General features: G+C 36.3%; 1 protein-coding gene across 1 annotated transcript in view; it reads right to left on the minus strand.

The window, feature by feature from the left end:
• AGBL1 (AGBL carboxypeptidase 1) overlaps positions 1–24875 on the minus strand; it is a 922430-nt gene that overhangs the window by 268543 nt on the left and 629012 nt on the right. Inside the window, 1 exon segment of the mRNA XM_043981214.1 lies at positions 14201–14364. Within this exon segment, the coding sequence (XP_043837149.1) occupies positions 14201–14364 (164 nt within the window).

Consider the following 24875-nt stretch of genomic DNA (forward strand, 5'->3'; position numbering starts at 1 on the left):
CACAAGTATAGAATGAGAACTGAAAGGAAACTTCCTCTAACTTGTCATAATGATCTCATCTACAACATCCCCACACTGTTTAACTTTTGATTAAAGACCTCAAAAGGAAGTCCATTCCAATTCATTGATATTTCTCCTCCTCCTCCTCCTCCTCCTTCTTCTTCTTCTTCTTCTTCTTCTTCTTCTTCTTCTTCTTCTTCTTCTTCTTCTTCTTCTTCTTCTTCTTCTTCTTCTTCTTCTTCTTCTTCTTCTTCTTCTTCTTCTTCTTCTTCTTCTTCTTCTTCTTCTTCTTCTTCTGTTGCTGCTGCCGCTTCTGCTGCTTCTGCTGCTTCTGTTTCTTCTGCTTTTCCTTCAACTATTCTTCTGCTGCTGCTTTGGCTTCTTCTTCCTCTTCTTCTTCTTCTCTTGTTTTGATAGTGATGATAACAATTAAAACAGCTAATACTGATCTAGCCTTTTAAGGTTTGTGAAGTACTTTACCAGTATTTTCTCATTTAACCCACAAAAATCACATTTTAGGATAAGTATTATAGGTATTATTATCATAATCTTTTGTTAGGAAGATTTTTTCTTCCATTTAATTATGTTTCCCATGAATCATCTCTTTACCAAGTTAATATCCCAAGTTTTTCAAAATGATTATCATATGGTATGATATATATTTCACCATAATGGTTGACCTTCTTTTAGAATTATCTAGTTTATCAATTCCTTTTTTCAATGTGATATCCTAAATCAAGAACTTTACTTTTGATGGGCTCTGACTAGGGAAAAGTATTATGGACCTATTATTTTCCTACTCCTTGATATGATGTCTTTCTTAAAGTAACTAAAGATTTCATTAGCTGTTTTGGCAACCATATCGCAATGTCAACTTATTTGATTCGTACCTCCCCTGTCTTGTACTAGTATATTGATTTTTTGCAATCCAAATATAGTAATATATTTAGCTCCATTAAATTTTATCTTATTATATTTGGCCCAAATTTCTGGTCTGACAATGCCATTTTGGATTCTGATTCTGCCATCCAAAGCATTAGGTATCCTAGCCAGTTTTCAATCACTGGAAAATTTGGTAATTATGCCATCTATGTTTTAGTTCAAGTGGCTTCTATAGGATTGTTCATCCTTTTGTATTGTCTTCTGTTACCTGCCCTTATTTTCATCTTCATAGATGTCTTTTTAAAACCTAAGGTGATCATCTACCCTTCCCTTCCCTTTTTTCCCTTCCCTTCCTTTTAGCAAAGAGAGATACTTTAGACAGATGTTCAGATAACTTAGGTCTCCTGTCACTATTATATCATTTGCCATGCTTGTGATCTGCTTCCTAAACTACAATTATTTCTTCATTCTGCCCAGGTGGTCTATAGCATATTATGCTTATAATATGGCTTCTGTTTCTGTATCCATTGATCTTTACCCAAATGTACTCCACTATGTTTCTTCATTCCACTTCCTATATTTTCTCAGATGAACATATCTGCTATTGTATATTATATTATATATGTATATTATATTATTATATAATATACAATAATATATTATATATTATATATAATAATATATATTATATATTATTATATTATATTGTATATTTATATATGCTATATGTACTACATCTGTACTACAACTGTACTACATCTTTTAAACTATTTGCTTTCTCTGGAATAAGGTAAATACTTTCTGAAGCATATTCCAATCGAGGTCCTATACAACCATTTCTCATTGATGTGCATAAAGTTAAAATTACATGCTTATAAGTATACTTATATATAAGCATATATATATATGTACCCTTAAGTACCCATAAGTATCCCTAAGTACCCTTAAGTACACTTAAGTACCCTTAAGTATGTTTAAGTACACTTAAGTATGCTTAAGTACCCATAAGTACCCCTAAGTACCTTAAGTATGCTTAAGTACTCTTAAGTGCCCCTAAGTACCCTTAAGTATGCTAAGTACACACAAGTACCCTTAAACAGGCTTAAGTACCCATAAGTACCCTTAAGTATGCTTAAGTATGCATAAGTACCCATAAGTACCCTTAAGTACCCTTAAGTATGCTTAAGTACCCCCAAGTACACAACAAGTACCCTTAAGTACACTAAGTACCCTTAAGTACCCCTAATTACCCTTAAGTATGCTTAAGTACTCCTAAGTACCCTTAAGTACGCTTAAGTATGCATAAGTACCCTTAAGTACCCCTAAGTACCCTTAAATATGCTAAGTACACACAAGTACCCATAAGTACCATTAAGTATGCTTAAGTACCCTTAAGTGCCCTTAAGAGTGCTTAAGGACCCATAAGTACCCTTAAGTATGCTTAAGTACCCTTAAGTATGCTTAAGCACCCCTAAGTACCCTTAAGTATGCTTAAGTACTCCTAAGTACACTTAAGTACCCATAAGCATGCTTAAGTACCCATAAGTACCCCTAAGTACACTTAAGTATGCTTAAGTACCCTCAAGTACCCTTAAGTACCCTTAAGTACCCTTAAGTACCCATAAGTACCCTTAAGTATGCCTAAGTACCCTTAAGCATGCTTAAGTACCCATAAGTATCCCTAAGTACCCTTAAGTACACTTAAGTACCCTTAAGTATGTTTAAGTACACTTAAGTATGCTTAAGTACCCATAAGTACCCCTAAGTACCTTAAGTATGCTTAAGTACTCTTAAGTGCCCCCAAGTACCCTTAAGTATATATAAGTACTCATATATATATATAAGTATATAAGTATAAATATAAGTAAGTGCTTATATATAAGTATATAAGTATACTTATATATAAGCATATATACATATGTATCCTTAAGTATGCTTAAGTACCCTTAAGTACCCATTAGCACACTTAAGTACTCCTAAGTACACTTAAGCACCCTTAAGTACCCTTAAGTATGCTTAAGTACCCTTAAGTATGCTTAAGTACCACTAAGTATGCTTAAGTATGCTTAAGTACACTTAAATACCCTTAAGCACCCTTAAGTACCCTTAAGTATGCTTAAGTACCCTTAAGTATGCTTAAGCACCCTTAAGTATGCTTAAGTACCCTTAAGTACCCCCTAAGTACCCTTAAGCACCCTTAAGTATGCTTAAGTATCCATAAGTACCCTTAAGTATGCCTAAGTACCCCTAAGTACCCTTAAGTATGCTTAAGTACTCCTAAGTACCCTTAAGTACCCATAAGTATGCTTAAGTACCCTTAAGTACCCATAAGTATGCTTAAGTACCCTCAAGTACCCTTAAGTACCCTTAAGTAATCCTAAGTACCCTTAAGTACCCATAAGTATGCTTAAGTACCCTTAAGTATGCTTAAGTACCCTCAAGTACCCTTAAGTACCCTTAAGTACCCATAAGTACCCATAAGTACCCTTAAGTATGCTTAAGTACCCATAAGTACCCCTAAGTACCCTTAAGTACCCTTAAGTACGCTTAAGTATGCTTAAGTATCCATAAGTACCCTTAAGTACCCTTAAGTATGCTTAAGCACCCTTAAGTATGCTTAAGTACCCTTAAGTACCCATAAGTATGCTTAAGTACCCTTAAGTATGCTTAAGCACCCTTAAGTATGCTTAAGTACCCTTAAGTACCCCCTAAGTACCCTTAAGCACCCTTAAGTATGCTTAAGTATCCATAAGTACCCTTAAGTATGCCTAAGTACCCTTAAGTATGCTTAAGTACCCATAAGTACCCCTAAGTACCCCTAAGTACCCTTAAGTACGCTTAAGTACCCATAAGTATGCTTAAGTACCCTTAAGTATGCTTAAGCACCCTTAAGTATGCTTAAGTACCCTTAAGTACCCCTAAGTACCCTTAAGTACCCCTAAGTACCCTTAAGTACGCTTAAGTACCCTTAAGTACCCATAAGCATGTTTAAGTACCCTTAAGTATGCTTAAGTACTCCTAAGTACCCTTAAGTACCCTTAAATATGCTTAAGTACCCTTAAGTAACCTTAAGTATGCCTAAGTACCCTTAAGTATGCTTAAGTACCCCAAAGTACCCTTAAGTACGCTTAAGTACTCTTAAATGCCCCCAAGTACCCTTAAGTATATATAAGTACTCATATATATATAAGTATATAAGTATAAATATAAGTAAGTTCTTATATATAAGTATATAAGTATATAAGTATACTTATATATAAGCATATATACATATGTATCCTTAAGTATGCTTAAGTACCCATTAGCACACTTAAGTACTCTTAAGTACCCTTAAGTACCCTTAAGCATGCTTAAGTACCCTAAGTATGCTTAAGTATGCTTAAGTACCCTTAAGTACCCCCTAAGTACCCTTAAGCACCCTTAAGTATGCTTAAGTATCCATAAGTACCCTTAAGTATGCCTAAGTACCCCTAAGTACCCTTAAGTATGCTTAAGTACTCCTAAGTACCCTTAAGTACCCATAAGTATGCTTAAGTACCCTTAAGTATCCTTAAGTATGCTTAAGTACCCCCTAAGTACCCTTAAGTATGCTTAAGTACCCTCAAGTACCCTTAAGTACCCTTAAGTACCTATAAGTACCCCTAAGTACCCTTAAGTACGCTTAAGTACCCTTAAGTACCCCAAAGCATGTTTAAGTACCCTTAAGTATGCTTAAGTACCCATAAGTACCCTTAAGTATGCTTAAGTATGCTTAAGTACCCCTAAGTACCCTTAAGTACCCCTAAGTTCCCATAAGTACCCATAAGTACCCATAAGTACCCATAAGTACCCTTAAGTATGCCTAAGTACCCTTAAGTATGCCTAAGTACCCTTAAGTATGCTTAAGTACCCATAAGTACCCCTAAGTACCCCTAAGTACCCTTAAGTACGCTTAAGTACCCATAAGTATGCTTAAGTACCCTTAAGTATGCTTAAGCACCCTTAAGTATGCTTAAGTACCCTTAAGTACCCCCTAAGTACCATTAAGTACCCCTAAGTACCCTTAAGTATGCTTAAGTACCCATAAGTACCCCTAAGTACCCTTAAGTACGCTTAAGTACCCTTAAGTACCCATAAGCATGTTTAAGTACCCTTAAGTACGCTTAAGTACCCTTAAGTACCCATAAGTATGCTTAAGTACCCTTAAGTATGCTTAAGCACCCATAAGTACCCTTAAGTATGCTTAAGTACTCCTAAGTACCCTTAAGTACCCTTAAGTATGCTTAAGTATCCATAAGTAACCTAAAGTATGCCTAAGTACCCTTAAGTATGCTTAAGTACCCATAAGTACCCCTAAGTACCCTTAAGTACGCTTAAGTACCCTTAAGTACCCATAAGTATGCTTAAGTACCCTTAAGTATGCTTAAGCACCCTTAAGTATGCTTAAGTACCCTTAAGTACCCCCTAAGTACCCTTAAGCACCCTTAAGTATGCTTAAGTATCCATAAGTACCCTAAAGTATGCCTAAGTACCCTTAAGTATGCTTAAGTACCCATAAGTACCCCTAAGTACCCTTAAGTACCCATAAGCATATTTAAGTACCCTTAAGTATGCTTAAGTACCCTTAAGTATGCTTAAGTACTCTTAAGTGCCCCCAAGTACCCTTAAGTATATATAAGTACTCATATATAAGTATATAAGTATAAATATAAGTAAGTGCTTATATACAAGTATATAAGTATATAAGTATACTCATATATAAGCATATATACATATGTATCCTTAAGTATGTTTAAGTACCCCCTAAGTACCCTTAAGTATGCTTAAGTACCCATAAGTACCCTTAAGTATGCTTAAGTACTCCTAAGTACCCATAAGTAACCTTAAGTATGCTTAAGTACCCTTAAGTACCCCTAAGTACCCTCAAGTACCCTTAAGTACCCTTAAGTACCCTTAAGTATGCTTAAGTGCCCTTAAGTATCCTTAAGTACCCATAAGTACCCATAAGTAACCTTAAGTATGCTTAAGTACCCTTAAGTACCCCTAAGTACCCTCAAGTACCCTTAAGTATGCTTAAGTGCCCTTAAGTACCCATAAGTACCCTTAAGTATGCTTAAGTACCCTTAAGTAAGCTTAAGTATGCTTAAGTACCCTTAAGTACCCTTAAGTACGCATAAGTACCCTTAAGTATGCTTAAGTACCCCCTAAGTACCCCTAAGTACCCATAAGAATGCTTAAGTACCCTTAAGTATGCTTAAGTACCCCAAAGTACCCCTAAGTACCCTTAAGTATGCTTAAGTACTCTTAAGTGCCCCCTAAGTACCCTTAAGTATATATAAGTACTCATATATATAAGTATATAAGTATAAATATAAGTAAGTGCTTATATATAAGTATATATATTATATATATGTATGTTCCCTTAAGTATGCTTAAGTACCCTTAAGTACCCCCTAAGTACCCTTAAGTATGCTTAAGTACTCCTAAGCACCCTTAAGTATGCTTAAGTACCCTTAAGTATGCTTAAGTACCCTTAAGCAACTATAAGTATGCTTATGTACCCTTAAGTATGCTTAAGTACCCTTAAGTATGCTTAAGTACCCCTATGTGCCCTTAAGTATGCTTAAGCACCCCTAAGTACCCTTAAGTAAGCTTAAGTACCTCTAAGTACGCTTAAGTATGTATAAGTACCCTTAAGTACCCCAAAGTACCCTTAATATGCTTAAGTACCCTTAAGTACCCTTAAGTATGCTTAAGTACCCTTAAGTATGCTTAAGTACCCCTAAGTACTAAGGTTATCCCTCATTACCCATCTTAACAAAGCATCTCATCCTCCACATCTTCCATTTTAAAAAGTTGTGGGGGGAATAGGATGTTCTGGAAAGGAGAAGTGTCAGGAAACTGAAATCACTTTTCAGTTATATTCTGGCAGGCAATTACCTTAGAGGGTTTAAGAAATGTTGTTAGTCATATCACAATTGTTCTTAGAAGTTTCCAGAATATTACATGGCTTCAGTGTCAGAGATGTTTTACATGCTATCCTGCTTCTTAATTTTTCCTTCAAAGGTTGCCAATGTTCAGCATCCTTTTCCCTTTCCAGGTTAGTTCTTACCATTGAACTTCACTCCTAAACTCCCTTTTTCACCTTAATTTATTTTTTGCAGGCAATGGGGGTTAAGTGACTTGCCCATGGTCACACAGCTAGTATGTGTCAAGTGTCTTAGGCTGGATTTGAACTCAGGTCCTCCTGAATCCAGGGCCAGTGTTTTATCCACTGTGCCTCCTAGCTGCCCTTCACCTTAATTTTTAATGCCTTCCTGTTTCTCTATGCATTATTTGTCTTCTGCGATTAGCATCTGAGCACTGGAAAGACAGAATAGCTAAACGTGTTGACAGTCATTCAATTGTCCATCAATGTTATGCTATTTAGTTCTCAACATTGATGAAAAATGAAATCTTCTTGAAACCTGGACTACCATACTATACTGAAATAAGATATTCTTTTTAAGTGAATCACTGCAGATAATAGCATCAATATCTAGAAGAGGACTTGGAGTCATTGTGTCTAGCTAGATAATGTTATAAAGAATTTGAAGACCAGAAAACAGAAGTCAATTGTTGTAAGACCAGAGAGCTAGAAAAGAAGAAAAAATGTCGGGTCTAAATCAAATATTTATTAAGGATTTGGCATGTGCCAGTCACTCTTATGCAAGTAGATAGCATAAAGTGGTTTCCAGAACTAAGTAATAGTCCATCCTGGGGTTCTGAATGCTAGCTTCTGATGATTACTTTTGTTATATCTATTATACTCAAGGCCCAGTACTTCTTTGTTCAGAATTCTGTTAAAGGTCTTCTGATACTCAGTGCTATTCTTTTATTACTGCAAAAACATCACTATAACATACAAACATGTTTTTGACCTCTGGTTCTCTATTGTCCTAAATTCTAGTTTCCTTTTACAAACTACCTTACGTTGTGTTCATCCTATGCTGTTACACTAAAGACTTTATCCAGTACCATGGAAGATTTTCAGATTCTGTTTTCTAGGTCGAGCCTAGATTAAACAAGACACTTTAAATGAGACCTTGTAACCTGGATTCCATGCTCTTCTAGGATGAGATAAAAAGCTCTGAGAATTCTCAAGGATGGAAACTTTGCAAAACATTTCTCCCCCCATTCAGAAGGAACTGAAGTAAACCAGATATTCCAACACTGGTAGCCAATTAGAGCTAATAAGAATGTGGCATCAGGTATAGCTATCAGGGAGCTAGGTGGAGCAATGGATAAATCACTGGCCCTGGATTCAGGAGGACCTGAGTTCAAATCTAGTCTCAGACCTTTGACACTTACTAGTTGTGTGACTCTGGGCAAGTCACTTAACTCTCATTGCCCCACAAAATAAAAAATGGGGAAGAATGTGGGAGATAGGGCAGGATGGTAAGAGTACTGAGTACTCCAGCCTAAAGGAATGCCAGGTCTCTGAATATAACATATTTCAACAAGTTCTTTTCCCAACTGTTAAAACTTCCTTTTTCCTGTCTCATTTTTATTTTGCTGACTCTTGAATCTGTCTCTGTCCCTAGATCCTATGTCAGCTAATGACATCACCATCACTACCATTTATCAACATAAAACCTCTGTTTCTATGTTCTTGCTTCTGATTGTCATGCCTCATCCTGGAATCATATTACCATAGTGTGTGAGACAAGTGTGATCACCATGAAGAATCCCCAATTCCTTTTTGGCCACAATCAGGTCAAATAGGAAAAACCTACCAAACACATCGAATTTATTTGGTCAAGAGTCTACCATTCACCGAATATATGTCTTATTCCCTGATTAGAGAAAGAACCTAGAAGAGTTGACTGAGGTTGGATTTTTGGCCAGGCTTATCTAGCAAAGAATAAGAAAATCTAAGTTCATTTGACATCAGAAGATGCATATTTGAATGCTATGGGTGGTTCTTAATATCTTTGTGACCTTGTCACATCTTTAGGCTTCATTTTCCTCAGCTATAAATTGAGGAGATTAAACTATTCCAACTCAAAACGTCTTTCTATTGCTAAATCTTCTAATAGAAAATATTAAAGCAAATGACTCCATTGAAGTTTCCATTTTGTGATTTAGCCCATTGGCCATTCTCTAACTAGTTACTGTACAAATAGAATATTTGTATAAACTTATGAAGCACCATCAAGCTAGTGATGGTTCTTGGTTTGAATTTCCCTGCTTTTAACTTTTGCTTTCTCTCTCTCTTTTCTGCTTTTATTTTGTAACATGTTTGATAAATTAATTACTTCTCTGGAAGGTACTTAGGCTTTGAACCCTCCTGCAGGAGGTCTGGCTCTAGAGTTTGATAATGGTCACTGGGGTCAGCAATCTTACAGGCTACTTAATAATATGAAAGCCAACAGAATCAAACAAAAACAGAGAGAAAAAGATGGCATTCTGAAAATTAATGAAAAGCTGCTGAATTTCCCTAGGCTGCCTGAGGAAAGCTATTTGAAGCTTGCCTAAATATTAAGTGCATTCATTAAGTACTTCTCTCCTGTTTGGGCAAATCTCAAAGGTTTTCACTGGCCTTAAATTTTTGGAAAATTAAGTCAAGAAGTTGCTATTTGTAGAGAAGGAAGAAAGAATATAATCCATATTTGAAAGCATTTTTAACTGGAAGAAGCCAGATATCTTTCTGTATGTCTGGCTTTCTAAATAGATAAAATTAGCCACAAGAGGACAAGTGATTCAGTAGACCTGAGCCTAGGACAGGAAATCATAGGCTTAATGGGCCATGAGTTCTAATCTTAACCCTGACTGCTAGACTTATATGTAACACTAGGTAAGTCAGCTAACCTAACTGAGCAAGTCACTACAACTTCTTGCTCTTTTCTTAGACCACTTATATAATGGGAGTTACATTAAGTTATTCTTGGGTTGTCATTTGTAAAAAAAAAAAACACTTTGTAAATACCAAATTACAATGTATATGTCAGTAATGAGAATATCATTTTTGTTTCCTTCCAATTTGTATCCTGTATGTTTTCTTGTTTGGACTATCATCTTCCTGAGCAGGAATTAATTATAGAAGCACAGCTATATATAGATGATCAATTTATCTTGAATGATAACAAAAGAAGCAGCAGGTTCAAAGTAGGTTTCAATTTTATTTTTCCTGATAAAAGATAGAGGGATCCTAGTCAGGTACAATGTTCACAGAATAATATTGGGGTTCAAAATTTGAATCAAGGCAGGGTTGAAGAAGAAAGAAATGAGAAATCTCATAGCCAATGACAGATGGTAGTGGTTTAGAAAAGTATATGCTTTAAAGCTTAAAAATATCTTGAACCCTTGGATTTACATGAATACTTTCAATTCCTCATACTCAAAGTTTCTTATACAATCTTGTTGAAGAGTTACTAATTATTAATACTACAGCACAACCTTTGTGTACATCAGAGAAGAGTCTTCATGTACAATCCTGCTTTACAAGGTATTCCTTGTTCATCCCCTCAATCACTGGGGTGTATATTCTCACTCCCCAGGAAAAAGCCAAGAAACTAAGAGGTCGCTGATAAAAATGCACTGCTTTCCTCCAGCATAAGTATAGTCAAATAAGGTAGACTTGCTGTAAGAGTTCTCACAGGCTGCTTGGGGGGAGGTTGTAAGATAATTCTATAACCTTAAGAAAAGGCAAGGGGTCTTAATCAGTGAGACAAAGAACTCCAGATTCTTATGTTTAGATAGAAATATAAATTGAGCTCTAAGGATCAGGAAAAAAGATTGCAAATACAACTATGCTTTTGAAGCTGACTGTTTTGGTAAATTCACTGGAGAGTCCATATCTGGGGAAAATTCAATATAGGATTTGGGGAAAACTTTCCTCCCTTGAACACTGAGAAGAAACTGGGCTGACATCTTCTTAAGCATACGAATTAACTATTATCAAGACATTGGTCTTGATAATAACTTTTACAATCCAAGAGCATAAGCTGTAAGAGTATCTGGGTATCCTTCTCTCCTGATTTAAATAGAGTCTGAGCTTCTCCTGAAAAATTAATATTGTGTATAGAGGTATTTTTTTTTGTCATTCTTGGTGTCCAATCACATTAAAGACTAGAAAAGCAATGGCTGCACTTAGATGCTAAGAGAATCGCAGGACGAAATGAAGGGATGATAATTGAAATTGGGTGAAAACCCTTGAAAGTTTGAGATTATTGAGGTGTGACTGCAAATTTCTTGGCTTTTTGTTGTTTTAAAGGAAGTGAGTTTCTTCAGGGCATCAAAAGCCAGTTAAAGATCTCAACTGGAGAGGAGCAAAAAGCAATGGAGGAAGAAATATCAAGATGAACTATGGCTGACTTGACAAAAAATACTAAATGACTTTGGAAAAAGCTTATCACAATAGATAACAGTACCTGTTAGAGAGTAGTTTTACATTCCTACTATTAATATTAATACTATTAATATTACTTCTGGGGGCGAAATGAGGAATAGAAATGGAAGAGAGGAAAATACCTCTTACATTTGGAAAAAATCCTTAGGTGAGGGACACTCAAGTAGAGAGGAAAGGGTTAGAAGGGGGAGGGATCTTGTGTGTGTTTCATTTTAAGCTAGTCTGTTAGTAAATAACCATGATTGCTATCCCTTTTCTGGGCATGACAAATGGGAAGTAACTCTGTAAGTGTTGACTAAACTCTAATCGCTTTTATGGCAAATGAGGCATGAAACCTATTGTCAAAAAACATGATGTCCAAAGTGTAGAGCAGCACTTTATCTTCCCAGCAGATTCCTCAGAGGTCTGAGCTAGCTTGGATACTTCAACAATTGTACCCTAGGCCCTCTTTCAGGTTAAATACGAAGGAAGGTCTATTTGGACAACATGTTCTACTTTACAGAAGTGATTTTTTTCCTGAGCAATGGTGGGAAATCTAAAAATAGTGAGAAGCTAAACTTCAAGTGAGAGACATGCAGGTGGTTATGTATCAGGGGTCTTTTCCTGCAAGTCCATTGAGAAATGTACTGCAGAACATGACAGAATCTTTCCAGCTCAGTTATTGGCCATTTGAGTGCGGACCCTAATGGTAATGAAATATCCTGGGGATAGTTCCTCAGTTACTCTTTCATCTGACTTAAAAGGAGAAATAGTGTGTTGCTTAGAAACAAGAGAAAGCCCAAAACAGCTTATTCTCGGTTTCAGTCTGATGCCTGAGAAATGACTCCCCCTTGTAGTAGATGGAAAGAGGTCACTAACCAGAACATGTTCAGGGTCAGCCATATTTGCATGTAGTTTTCTTTATTGCCAGGTGGCCTCCAGGTCCCAAGGGCACCTTGTGCTAAAGCTCTGATTCTGCTTCTTGTCATTTGACTTGAAGCTTATGTGAAAATATTTTATGATGCAAACATTTAGAAAAATCAGACAGACAGTTCTCCCCTACCTTATGTGCTCATTCTAATTCATGGAATTTTCCCTTCCTCTTTAGCCTCTAACTGTGAGGCTCTGAGATTGATTCAATTCAACAAGGTGAATACCCACTCATTAAGTACATACCATCTATTAGGCACTGATTAGAATGAGTGAGCTCATTCTATCATCTTCTGATATATATATATTCTGATATATATCATCTTCTTCATGTTCTAGCCATCTTACTTGGTCTTTGACACTTTATTTTTCAGATTCATGTTAGAAACTGGGCTACCTTGATAGATTTCTCTTGTTCCACTTTACAGGCAACTGATCCTCACTGCATTGGGCACAATCAATTCTACTATAGGCAGCAGTGCCAAGCCTGTTCAATCTTTCCTCGCTGAGCAACAAGGAAGAAAACAACGAGGGAATGCATGGAGCCGAGACGACTTGGGGAAGGAAGAAAGGAAGAGACAAGTTAAGATATAAGGGCTGACAGGTGGAAATGTTTGCTGTCAAAGGGAAAGGCTGACACTCCACAGTAATGCCAAACATGCCCAGCCATAGAAGGGGGTGAAGAAAACATGAGAAGAGAGTTGGGCTCAATATTAGAAAAAAAAAAAGAAATGGACAGACATGTCCCTAGGGAGTAGAAGGACCTGCCTTTTGGTTTTCTCCATAACCTGTGTTCTAAATTAAGATGTGTTCAATGAGCTAATCAGGGAATTAAAGTAATTAGGTATAGAAGAAACCAGCCACATATGAAGCAGGTTGAATTTACACCATTCAATATTTGTAAGTTTGGCTAGTTATTTGCTGACAAATCTCTTTGGAGAGGAAGCCTCAGCTGGGCAACTCAAATTGAGTCAAAAGGAGGCTGAGACTAAGCCCTCCTACCCACACATCCCTATCCCTAAGTATTCATATGAGAAATTATTGTTTAATTTTATCTTCACTCTAGGATATGGGGTACACAGTCAATAAATATTTATTAAGCATCCACTACTGCCAGGCACTGTGCTAAATGCTGAGGATAAAAAGAAAGGCAAAAGACATTCCCTACTCTGAAGGCACTGATAGTCTAGTGTAGTTGTGAACAATTATATACATGCAAGCGAAACACAGGATAAAGCACAATTATATTATTTATACATTTTCTAGCAAGATTGTTATTTTCACTATACACCCCCCTTCCCTGCCAAATGACCTTAGTCACCACATCCGCCCTGTATTTAACACACACACTCACATCAGACTCTTTAAGCTTCCTGTTTAAAGATCTTCCCCTAGCTCCTTAGCTGCTTTTCTCCCTTCCTCACGGAACCAAGAATTAAAGCAGACACAAAACTAATAAAGCCAGTCTCTGCCCTCACAGAGCTTACACAATGGCTGGAGATAAAATGTGTATGTAAAAAAAAGAATAAAAAATTGAGCATAAAAACATACAGAAGAGAGTGAAATCCCAACCTTTCCCCTTACATCTTTTGTTTCCAACCACCATTAGACAAACAATGATTAAACTCCTACAAGGTGCTAAACACTGTGCTAGACACTGATGAAGACACAAGGGAGGAAAAAAAAAGATACAGTAAAAACAGTAAAATATGTATGCAAATAACTATAAATAAAAATTAAATGTGTGTAGATAAACAAATAAACTAATCTTTCTCCAATTCTCCAAGTACCAGGGCATACGTGAAATAGAATAAATTTCCTAAAATTCTGTACCCAGATCTCCTTAAAGGGCTCCAAAGTGGAGGACCCCCTTAGATGGTCACTACATGCATTGTCATTAGAAAACCAAATTCAGGACTTTCATTATTTCCAAAGATCACTGAATCCTCTTAATTCCAAAGTAACCCTCTCTCATTTACAGAGATAATCTGTTATAGACATACAATTGGTTCAATTTCCCCAATAGTCCTGAATGCTTACCTGTGAAGCTGGTAGCCCAGAATATCCTTTCTGGCATCTAGTAGGGCAGAGGCTCGTGTCATGAACTGAGAACTACAGGTTAATGATTTGAGCTGCAGAAGGAGAAGGCCCAGGCAAAATGTGGCTCCCATCTCTTCCAGTTCATGTGTTCCCAGTTGTAGACCCTGCCAATGAGACACAACTATGGATGAATGATATATGTAACAAGTGAAGAGTGATATCAGCTTGAGATTGGAAAGTAGCCTCCTGGGTTTTTTTTCGTAATTGAGAAAGCAGTCAATTGATAATATGCCTCAATTATTCACAATATACTATAGATCTACAATCTACTAAAGTATTCAGAGTTAGAAATGACATTCAGTAGAATATAAGATTATTGAAGGCAAGAAATATTTTTTCCTTTTTCCTTTGCACACTTAGAATGGAGCACAATACATCACAAATAATAGATATGTAATAAATGTTTTGTTGAATTGTATTGGACTGCATTGGAAATAAAAGATACCTCCCTCTAACCTAAAGGAACTGGCAATTTCCTGAAAGAAGAGTTGAAAACTAAAGATAAAACAAAATAAACCATTCTCTAAACACAAATTATTAAAGCCTTAAAATGTTAGTACACAGCCAAATAAATCTGTAATCATATTTACAGTTTGATGCTAAGCCAATGAACTGGAAAAGATGAAGAACTTTTAAGAGAAGAAAAAGGTTTTTGAGAGAAAGTAGTGACTAGAGTCTGCTGAGGCTTATCTGATGTTGTTGTTCAGTCACGTTTGACTCTTTGTGACCCTGTGTACTATAGCATGCCAATACTGTCCATGGAGTTTTCTTGGTAAAGATGATGAAGTGGTTGCCATTTTCTTTTCCAGAAGATAAAAGCAAACAGAGTTTAAATGAATTGCCCAGAATTACACAGCTAGTAGGTGTCTTAACCAGATTTGAATTCAGGTCTTGATGACTCTAGACCCAGTGATCTATCCACTAAACTGCCTTGTTTATTTGATAATAATAAGCAATTAGTAATAATTTTAATATTAATGATAACTAGCACTTATATGGAACATATTATGTTCCAGGCACTGTCTTAAGCACTTTACAAATATTATCTTATTTGATCCTCACAACAAACCTAGGAAGTAGGTGCCATTGTTATCTCCTTTTGATAGTTAAGGAAACTGAGGTAAGCAGTGGTTAAGTAACTGCTCAAGCTAAGTGTCTGAGACTGGATTTGAACTCAAATCTTCCTGACTCCAGGCCCAGTGCACTAACTTTCATGTCACCTTGTTGCCTCAAAACATTTATTGAATACCGACTATGTATAAGGCACTATGCTAATCATTAGAGATACAAAGAAAGACAAAAGGTAGTCTCTATTCTTTTTTTTTTTCAGTTTACCAAGTTTTATTGCAATAATGTAAGTGAATACAGGGAGAAACCCAGAAAAGAAGAAAGGTATCTCTCAAATAGTGAAAGAAAAGACAGTTATAATTATAGTATGGATTATCAATCTCATTATAATAATCTCCACTTTAGGGAGGTACAGGGGAGGGTTTATCCTAATTTGGAGTTCCTGGGGGCTTAAGGTACTTTTTTCTGTGGAAGTGTGTTTTTGGGGTTTATGTGTCATAAGGTGAATTTGGCCTTTTCTGTGCATGTCACTTTCTGATTCCCATGCTTAGTTTCAAAACATCTTCATTTTTCATTTATTTCTAGTTTGATTTTCTATAGCCTGTCAGTGTATCATTGTTATATGACCTGCCCCTTTATGTTGTTGTTAAAGATACTAATTACTGTGAGTACACAAGAAGCTAGGCCCTAACTTATATTAATGAAGAAGTTATCCATTAACTGGGGTCTGAGTCCCTTTTAGAGCTAATATCTGAATTAGAGCTTGGACCTTAGGTTTTTCTGTTAACCTCTTTTTGCCTCCTACAACATTCCCCCCTTTTAATATACCCCAGGAGAAAGGACTAGTATCATCTTTTCTGTTATTCTTTCCTGCTGAGTGGGGTCAACGTAGGGGCCCATGGGGCAGGGGTGGGGTGGGGATGGGGGTTATAAATTTAGGGAGATCTAGGAACCAGAGTTACAAATGCAAGAAGCACAACACAAGACACAAATAATTAGCAAACAGATCAAAGGACAACAAGAACCCTAATAAAGAATAAATCTGAGTTCCATGAAAAACTGGACAAAGCAAACAGTTGTGAACAGTTTCAGCCATCCAGGCAACCTCTGTATTGGAACTCAACCTTCAGGAGGTGTTCTGAACCATATAGACTCCGCCTCAATTCAGGACCACATTTGCAAGAGAGTTTGAGCACTCTTCCAATTCTTGTAACCCTAATGCAGTAGAACTAGAAACTTATTCTATTACCAAAGTTAAATTTGTAAGCATAGATTCATGTTCAATTACCCAACAAAAGGAATAGTGAAGGAAACAGTTTTCCAGACCTGGAAAAGAAAATTATCCCAGGTTCCTCTTCTAACTCTAGTATGAGAAGAGGGAGTAGCACTCTTACCCTGGAATCCAAATAGCCCAAAGTAACATATGGGCTTAAGCAGTTGTTAGTTAACACTAAAGATTTACAATCTCCTCCTTATTATAGGAAGGGGAGATACCTTGGGGCACAATAGGGTGCAAGGGAATCAGGGCTAGGTTGAATAGGTGAATTGACCTGGCAACCAATCTAGCAGCAAGGTTTGCCCTGTGATTCCCTTGTGCTATGGAGTTGGTAGCTTGGTGCCATTGGCAGTACGTAACAGAGATCTGGGTGGTCTCGATTATTAAGGAGCTCACAGTCTAATGGAGGAGACAACATACAACTATATACTATCATCTATTTAGTTATTGATCTATTTATGACAAATTGGAAATAATCAACAGAGGGAAGGCATTCGAATTAAGAAGGATTAGGAGAGGTTTCCTTTAGAAAGTAGGATTTTAGCTGAGATATAAAAAAAGTCAAGGAAGCCAGGAGACTTCATGGAAGTGAGACTGGGAGTAAAAGAAGTTCAATTCTGCAGGTGTAATAGAAAGAAAATGGACAAAGAGTAACGAGATTTAGGTTCTAGTAACCCAATTAGTAGGCTCTGCTACTAATTGACTGGATGACCTTGGACAAGCTGTATAATTTCTTTGAGCAGAATTTCTTAGGTCACAATTGGTTCACAGATTGAGCCCAAAGGGACTTTATAGGTTGTCTAATACCATCCATGATGAAAAAAAAATAGTCCAAATGAGGTTGAGTGATTTGCTAAAGACAAACTGAAACTGGTAATAAATGAAGGTTCTGGGATTTGAACTAAGGTCTTCTAATTTCAAACCAAGTATACTTTCCATTATACCACACGGTGATATGAGATAAAAATTTTAGAGCTGGGAAGAACCTTAGAGATCCTCTAGTTCAGTTGCCTCATTTTATAGATAAGGGAAGTAAGGCTCACAGTGATCAAGTGTTTTGTCCAAGTTCACAAAGGACGTGACTAAGTTTCAGAGCTCGGCCTCTGACTTCTTTCCATTATACCATATCACTGTCTCAACCTGTAAAAGTCCCCTCAAATTTATAAAACCCACCTAATAATACCTACTCTATCTACCTATCTCATAGGCTTGTTATGACAACCAAATGATATTTAGTATGTCAAAATTATTTGGAAATATAGAGGGTCAAACAAAGACAAACTTTAATCTTATTTGAATTATATAGAAGTGAAGATATCCTTTTGGGAGGAAGAATGACAGGTGTGGAGACTGACATAAGAGAAATCAAGTGGTCTAGGTAGATCAGTGAGTAGATTTAATTTGCTAGAGCAGCCACCCCAAGTTGAAATGTAGGGAGAGAAGTCAATTAAGCAATTGGATCATGACTAGTGGAGAGCTTTAAAGTTCATGAGTGGCAACTTTAATTTGCAGTGAGAGGGGCTGGAGTCATTGAAAAGTTATATGAAGGTTAGTGTTGCTGACTAGATAACACTTAAAGAAGATGCTTCTTGCTACTGGGGAGAAGACAGAAAATTAAGAATTGCTAATGACAGGAAGACTTGCTGAGAGGATGTCACAAAATGTCCACACACAAAGTGACAGGTGCCTATACTAAAGCCATGACTGGAAAATAGTGCAGGCTTGGGAAATAAATTGGGAACTGTGTATATAGGTGAGGGAATCAAAACAAATTATATGTCTCCCTAAGTCTCAGGTTAGGGAGACTGAATGACTTGTCTATTATCCCATAGCTTATGAGGAATTTGAACTTCGTTCTACCAGGATCCAAAACACGGTCTACTCAGTCATGTGACCTCTCAAAGGCAAATGAAAAGGATAAAATTATTCCAAACTGTTTACATTATTTGCATCCCTGAGAGCAAGAACAATTCTCTCTCTCTCTCTCTCTCTCTCTCTCTCTCTCTCTCTCTCTCTCTCTCTCTCTCTCTTACTTTTCGTGGAGATATCAGACAATTAATATCAATATTTAGCTTGGTGACTGAACAAGTTCTTCCCTTTGTGGGGACTGGGGGGTGGGGGGAGGGCAACTGATATTTCATACAAAGTTCAGTTTGATTAACTGATTATTTCCCTCAAGCAAAGACTTGTAAACTCTATATTTCTAGAGTAATATGACATCTACACTGTATAAATGCTTCCTGATTCATTGATATCACAAAGGTAAGGGTCAGAAGCAAGCATCTCATTCCTCAGCCTTTGGGAACCCAAGGATATTGGTGAGGATAGTCACAAAAATCTTCTACATAGGGAGAATCCTGAATCTAAATTATCTAGAGGTAGGTAGTAAAAAGTGCTCAAGGTTATTTCATCAATTTGTGAATCTGTTTTGCTATATGTTTTGACACCTGCTTTCCTGAGGAAAGAGACATTACTCCAGTTCTAGGGAAGTCTGTTCTTCTATAAACAACAGCAATGGGAGGGGAAAGACAGATGTTTTACAAGTTCATATTTTTTTTTAAGTCAATAGAAAGAAATCACTTTAAAAAAAGCCAGGCAGTTAACAACATCACTAAAATGTTTTTCATGTGGTGAAAATCTGTGGTCTTACTTAACAAATGAGCTTTGTGTCTTAGATGTGTCTTTGATTTCTCTCCTCCATGCTGTAATGATTGGAATGACGCCACCTACTGGAGACTTTCTGTGGGAAAGCTCCACCATGAGGAAAATGCCTCAGAGGCATTGTGGCTTTTCCTTGGTGTCAGGAAATGACGTTTGCTCATGGGTGCTGTCTATCAAGGCTACCAGCCAATCAACTTGAGGAGCCTCCTATGGTCTGGGAGGAGACAGGAAGGAGGAAAGGGAGCCTGCGCAGAGAGCGCTGGGTCTTTTGGCTTCCTGACTTGATGGTGGTGGCGACAGAGGACTTCACAGGAAATTTGAGGAAAGATAGGAATGCCAGGCTGTTAGAATTCTGTTCTCAATCTTTTTCTTTCTATTTTCCAATAAACCCTTAAAAACCTAAACTCATTTTATCAGTGATTTTTAGTCAGTTTCCCCCAAACTGGGGGAACAGATTAGAATCCACATTTAGAATGCTCATACCGTTTAGTAACTTTGGTGACTCATTAGTATTTTGATGAATCAATGACTTTATTTAGGTGAGCACTCCCTCCATTTGTAAATATTCTGATCAATTAAATCCCCTCCCATCCTGTGTGACCCTTGTCCATGTCAACTCCTGACTCCTCCAGATTAGATCCACCTAATGTACGTTCCTCTAGGTTACTTGGCATTTCATGAATGCTAGTGGAGTATGCAGAGAGTTTACTATCTCTTTTGTCAAATAACCAGGCCAAGTTCTTTGGTTAGTGCTAAGGAAATCAACACCATAGATTTATATCTGATAAATTCCAGTTTACTTGGTTATATTCTGATAGCCATACACACAGTACTATAATTCTGCCACTTGACAAATGTATGTTACAGGTTACTGGATTGTAGGATATGAACTGATTAATAAAATCCATGGCTACTCCTACAGCAAAAATTCAAATGAATTATCTATGAGTAAATAATCAGCTTCATACAGGTAGAATCATCTTCAAAGAGGTCAAATTCTGCTGCCAAAACTAATGACATTCTTAATATAACAAAATGACTTCTAATTCCCACACGATAGATCAATTATTACAGGAAATATTCAACACATTTTTTTTAAGTACAATGGAAATATGCGGACATTCTGTTGATTGTAGACAAAGAAAGGTCATTTTAAAGTGTTCATTGGTTGTCAGAAAATATTATTCATCTAGGAAATATCATTTTAAGAAGGATTTATGGGCACCTATATGGCACAGTGGATAAAGCACCAGCCCTGGATGCAGGAAAACCTGAGTTCAAATATGACCTCAGACACTTGACATTTACTAGCTGTGTGACCCTGGGCAGGTCAATTAACACTCATTGCCTCACCAAAAAAAAAAAAAAAAGTATTTAGTGACAAGCCCAGTAGATAAGTCAGAAAAAGGGTGCATAGGGTGCTGGGGGGGAGGGTGAACTTTAGAAATGCTCTTTTGCTTTGTAAAAGGACCTAAAAAGAACAGTAACAAAAACAAACAAAAATCAGATTTCAAGTGACACTGGACTTCCTTAGATGGTAATATTGACCATATACTATATTATTTTTAGTCAGTTATGTGGCATAATGACCTGTCTTAAACTCTTACTAGCTGTGAGAAGTTGAACAAGACAATTAACTTCCCTTATCCTCAGTTTCCTCATCTCTAAAATGGTAATAATGACATCTGCCTCTCTAGATAGTTGTGTGGCTCAAAGGAGAGAACATCTATGAAGTGTTTTACAAATCTTAAACCTCTCTATAAATTCTAGCAACTATTTCTAGGCCACTTATCTATACACTTATAGATTCTGTAGTGCATAGTAAGCTAACTTGAAACCTTGGAACCATGAAGGTAGGTGGAGCACTGTTTAGAGCATTGGGCATGGAATCAGGAAAACCTAAGCATAAATTCAGCTTGAGATACTTATTAGTTGAGTGACTCTGGGTAAATCACTGCCTGAGTTTTTTCAACTGTAAAATAAGGATTTTAATATTAGAATACCTTCTAGGATTGTTTAGGATTGTTTATGAGTATCAAATCATATTATTATGATCCAATTATATAATATTATTTGTAAAGTTATTGGCACAGTGCCTGGAATATAGTAGGTGTGTTCCCTTCTCCCCTCCCCAGGGAGACCTGAGTTCATAACTTGTCTCTAAAACATACTGGTCATGTCATCACATAACATTTTGGTACTCTAGGAAATTGAGACTCTAAGTTGCAATGAAAGGGTACCAACCCACTTTGGTTAAAGGAATTTTCTCACCCAGGCATTCTCCATATCAAGGAAATCACAGGACCAGTCCCTAACTCTTGTACATGTTATTTATTCAATAAATATTTTATGAATTTTATTTAATTCAATAAGCATGTATTCACTTCCTCTTATATAAAAGGGACTATGACAGGGACAAAGGATACAAAGCCCAAAAAAAGGAAATTCTGTCTTCAAGAAGTTACTAATATATAAGAAATGTCCAATATATATGTGTCAAATACACAGTACAACCACAAGTGTGACATGAATCAGATTAAAATGTGATAGGGACATATTTAACAGAATCAAAACAAATACAATAAAATACAACTTGCTTGTTTATGGTTTTCTTAGTCAATATGCAGCTCAAAGGTATCCTTACATAGTTTAATGGTCCCATTTCTATTTAAGTTTGACATAACTTTACAAAAGACTATCATACATAAAAAAGAAGTAAATTTAAGATCCTTTGAGGAGACAGAGAGAGTGCTAACAACTACAGAGATCAGGAAAAGTTTCCATTAAGAGGCTGTACATGAAGTGAGTTTCAGGGAAATTAGAGAATCTAAGAGATAAAGGTGATGAGAAAGTGCTTTCTAGACCTGGGAGACAGAAAAGAGTTGAAATGCAAAGTTCAAGGAACAGTAAGAAAACTATGAGAATAATGGTCGTATAATTTGGAAAAGGAAAAATAACCTTATGTTACTAGTAAGCATATAACCCAAAGAAGTCAATAACAGAAATCTGACATATATCAAAATATTCCTAGTAACATTGTTTTTTGGGGTAGCCATAAAATAAGAAACAAACTGGGCATTCACTTATTGAGAAATAGCTAGACAAATTATGCCATATGAAGATGCTGGGCTATTTTGGGACTATGAGAAGCTATAAAGGTGAGGAACTGAGAGAAATATGGGAACACTTGTATATAGCGATACAAAGAAAGAAGAATCAAGAGAAAAATCTACAACATGACTACATTTTTTAAAGCAACACTAAAAGGCAACTTAATTCAGATTCATTATAATGAACATTCTGTCTTCCAGGGAAGAGATCCTAAAAAAATATAATCTTCTCAATAGAGAGGTGGAGAAGTGCTGGTATAGAATGTAATCTCTCTGATCTAGTCTATTTCTCAGTCACTTCTGCTTAACTGCTCCTTTACTGCAAGGTAGATAAAATAGGGAGATATATGCTGGAAAATTAGTTTTTAAAAGCATAAATTTAAAAAGATAAAGATAAAAAACAGCCAACAGGAAGCAAGTTGTGAAATATTTTAAATTTCAAGCCTAGGAAGTGGTTAATTTTTCTAGCAGCAATGATAGGTTACAAAAATTTTCTTGAGAGGAAAAGAGATATATTCAAATGCATGCTGTTGGAAAATTATTTTGGCAAGTAGGGAAGATGAATTTAAAAGCAAAAAAAGAAAAAAAAACTAAAAAAATCAGGATAATTAATTGAGAAGCTTTTGAAATTGTCCATATAAGTAGTGATCAAGACCAAGAGTTGTCACGCAGGTAAAATCAAAAATACTTGTCACTGAATGGATGTGGTGAGAGAGGAAGAAGAAATAGTTGAGGATAACACCAAAGTAACTAACCCTAGTGAATAGAGGTATTATCATGTCATCAACAGAAACAGTATTTTGGGAAAAGTACAAAAAAGATCATGAACAAAAATTCTCTTTTAAAAGTGTTAAGATTGAGATGACAATTTAGCACACCAATGTGGAAATGTCCAACAGACAGTAATAAAGAGTGGAGCATCTGGAGTGATATAAACGGTCGGTATGTTGAGTCGGGAGTCATCTTCATAGATAATGATATTTTTTTCAGTAATAACTAATGAAATCACCTAGAGGTTTAAAGACAGGATAAAAGAGAAGATGACTCAGGGCAGATCCCTTTGGTATACTTGTACTCAAAGAATAAGACATAGATGATGATACAACAATTGAAATTAACAGGAAGCACTTAGAATAGCAATAAGAAAACTGATAGAAAGTAGTATCATGGAATTAAATAAAAGAATATCCAGGAGGAGAGGTTAATTAATGGTATTTAAAGCTGAAAAGAGGACAAGAATGAAAAATTAGAAAGTACCATTGGCCCTGGGATTTAAGAGATCATTTTTTACTTTAGAGAGAGTAGTTTCAGTAGGGTGATGGGGTTGGAAAACAAATTGTAATGGATTGAAAAGTGAGATGTTCTTAGGAAGTGAATTTAAGAGGTATAAGAAATATTTTTGTACCTAATATTTTGTTTGTAAAAGGGAGGGGAAATAGGAGATAATAACTTAAAGATATAATAATGTCGGGGTGCTATTTTTTTAAAGATGAGGGCACCATGGGTATATTTGCAAACAGCAAGGACATAATCAAAAGACAGGTAAAAATTAAAGATTAGTGAAAATGAGTGCAGGATCAGGGAAGCAAAGTTGCCAAGGTAAAAGGAGAGGATAAGTTGGCCACAAATAGAAGACAAATAGAAATGGTCCACTGTATTCCTAGGATTTAGAAGAAAGGAAGAGAAAATAAGAGATGATGTAGACTGTGAGCTTCCTGAGATAAAGGATCTCTTTTGTCTTTCTTTGTATCTCCAGTGTTTAGTAGTGTTTAGATTCCATCTTAAATAAAACAGGAAGGGATAATAATAAAAATAACAGTAATAATAATTGTCAAAGTAGTAACCATCGTTTATACAACACTGTTAAGGTTTATAATGTGCTTCACAAATTTTGTTTCATTTTCCCATTCTTATCCTTGAAATTTGTTTTATCCCCACAGTTACCAAGGGAGGTATTTTTATTTTTATCTTTATTTTATAAATGACAAAATTGAAGCAGGCAGCAGTTAAGTGACTTGTCCAGGATTACACCATTATTGAGTGTTTGAGGGCATATTTGAACCCAAATCTTCCTGACTTCAGGCTAGGTGCTTTATTCATTGCTACTTAGCAGCCTTCCAAAGGATGTTGTAGGAAGTTAGATGGGGGAAAAAGATTTAGAACAGTCACTGTTGGGAGTGATCATACAAAGAATGACACAAAGAGTCAATCAAGGAAAAACAACAATTATCATGGAGCAGTGAGAACTCAGATGTGATTTTTTATAAGACCTATAATTTAATTTCTGTAGCATGTTCCCAGTGATAAGTTCCTTCTACCAATTCAGAGAAGCAACATTTCTACAAATTGTAATGCTATAATCTCATAAAGCTGATTGGGGAACTGGTAGGGCAAGTAATTTGCACAGGGTCACACAGCTAGTGTGTGCCAGAGGCAGGACTTCAACCTAGATCTTTCTGACACAAGGCAAGATCTCTCATGGGATATTGACTTAGATTAA

Source organism: Dromiciops gliroides, chromosome 2 (genome assembly GCF_019393635.1).
Source record: "Dromiciops gliroides isolate mDroGli1 chromosome 2, mDroGli1.pri, whole genome shotgun sequence".
Taxonomy (NCBI): Eukaryota; Metazoa; Chordata; class Mammalia; order Microbiotheria; family Microbiotheriidae; genus Dromiciops; species Dromiciops gliroides.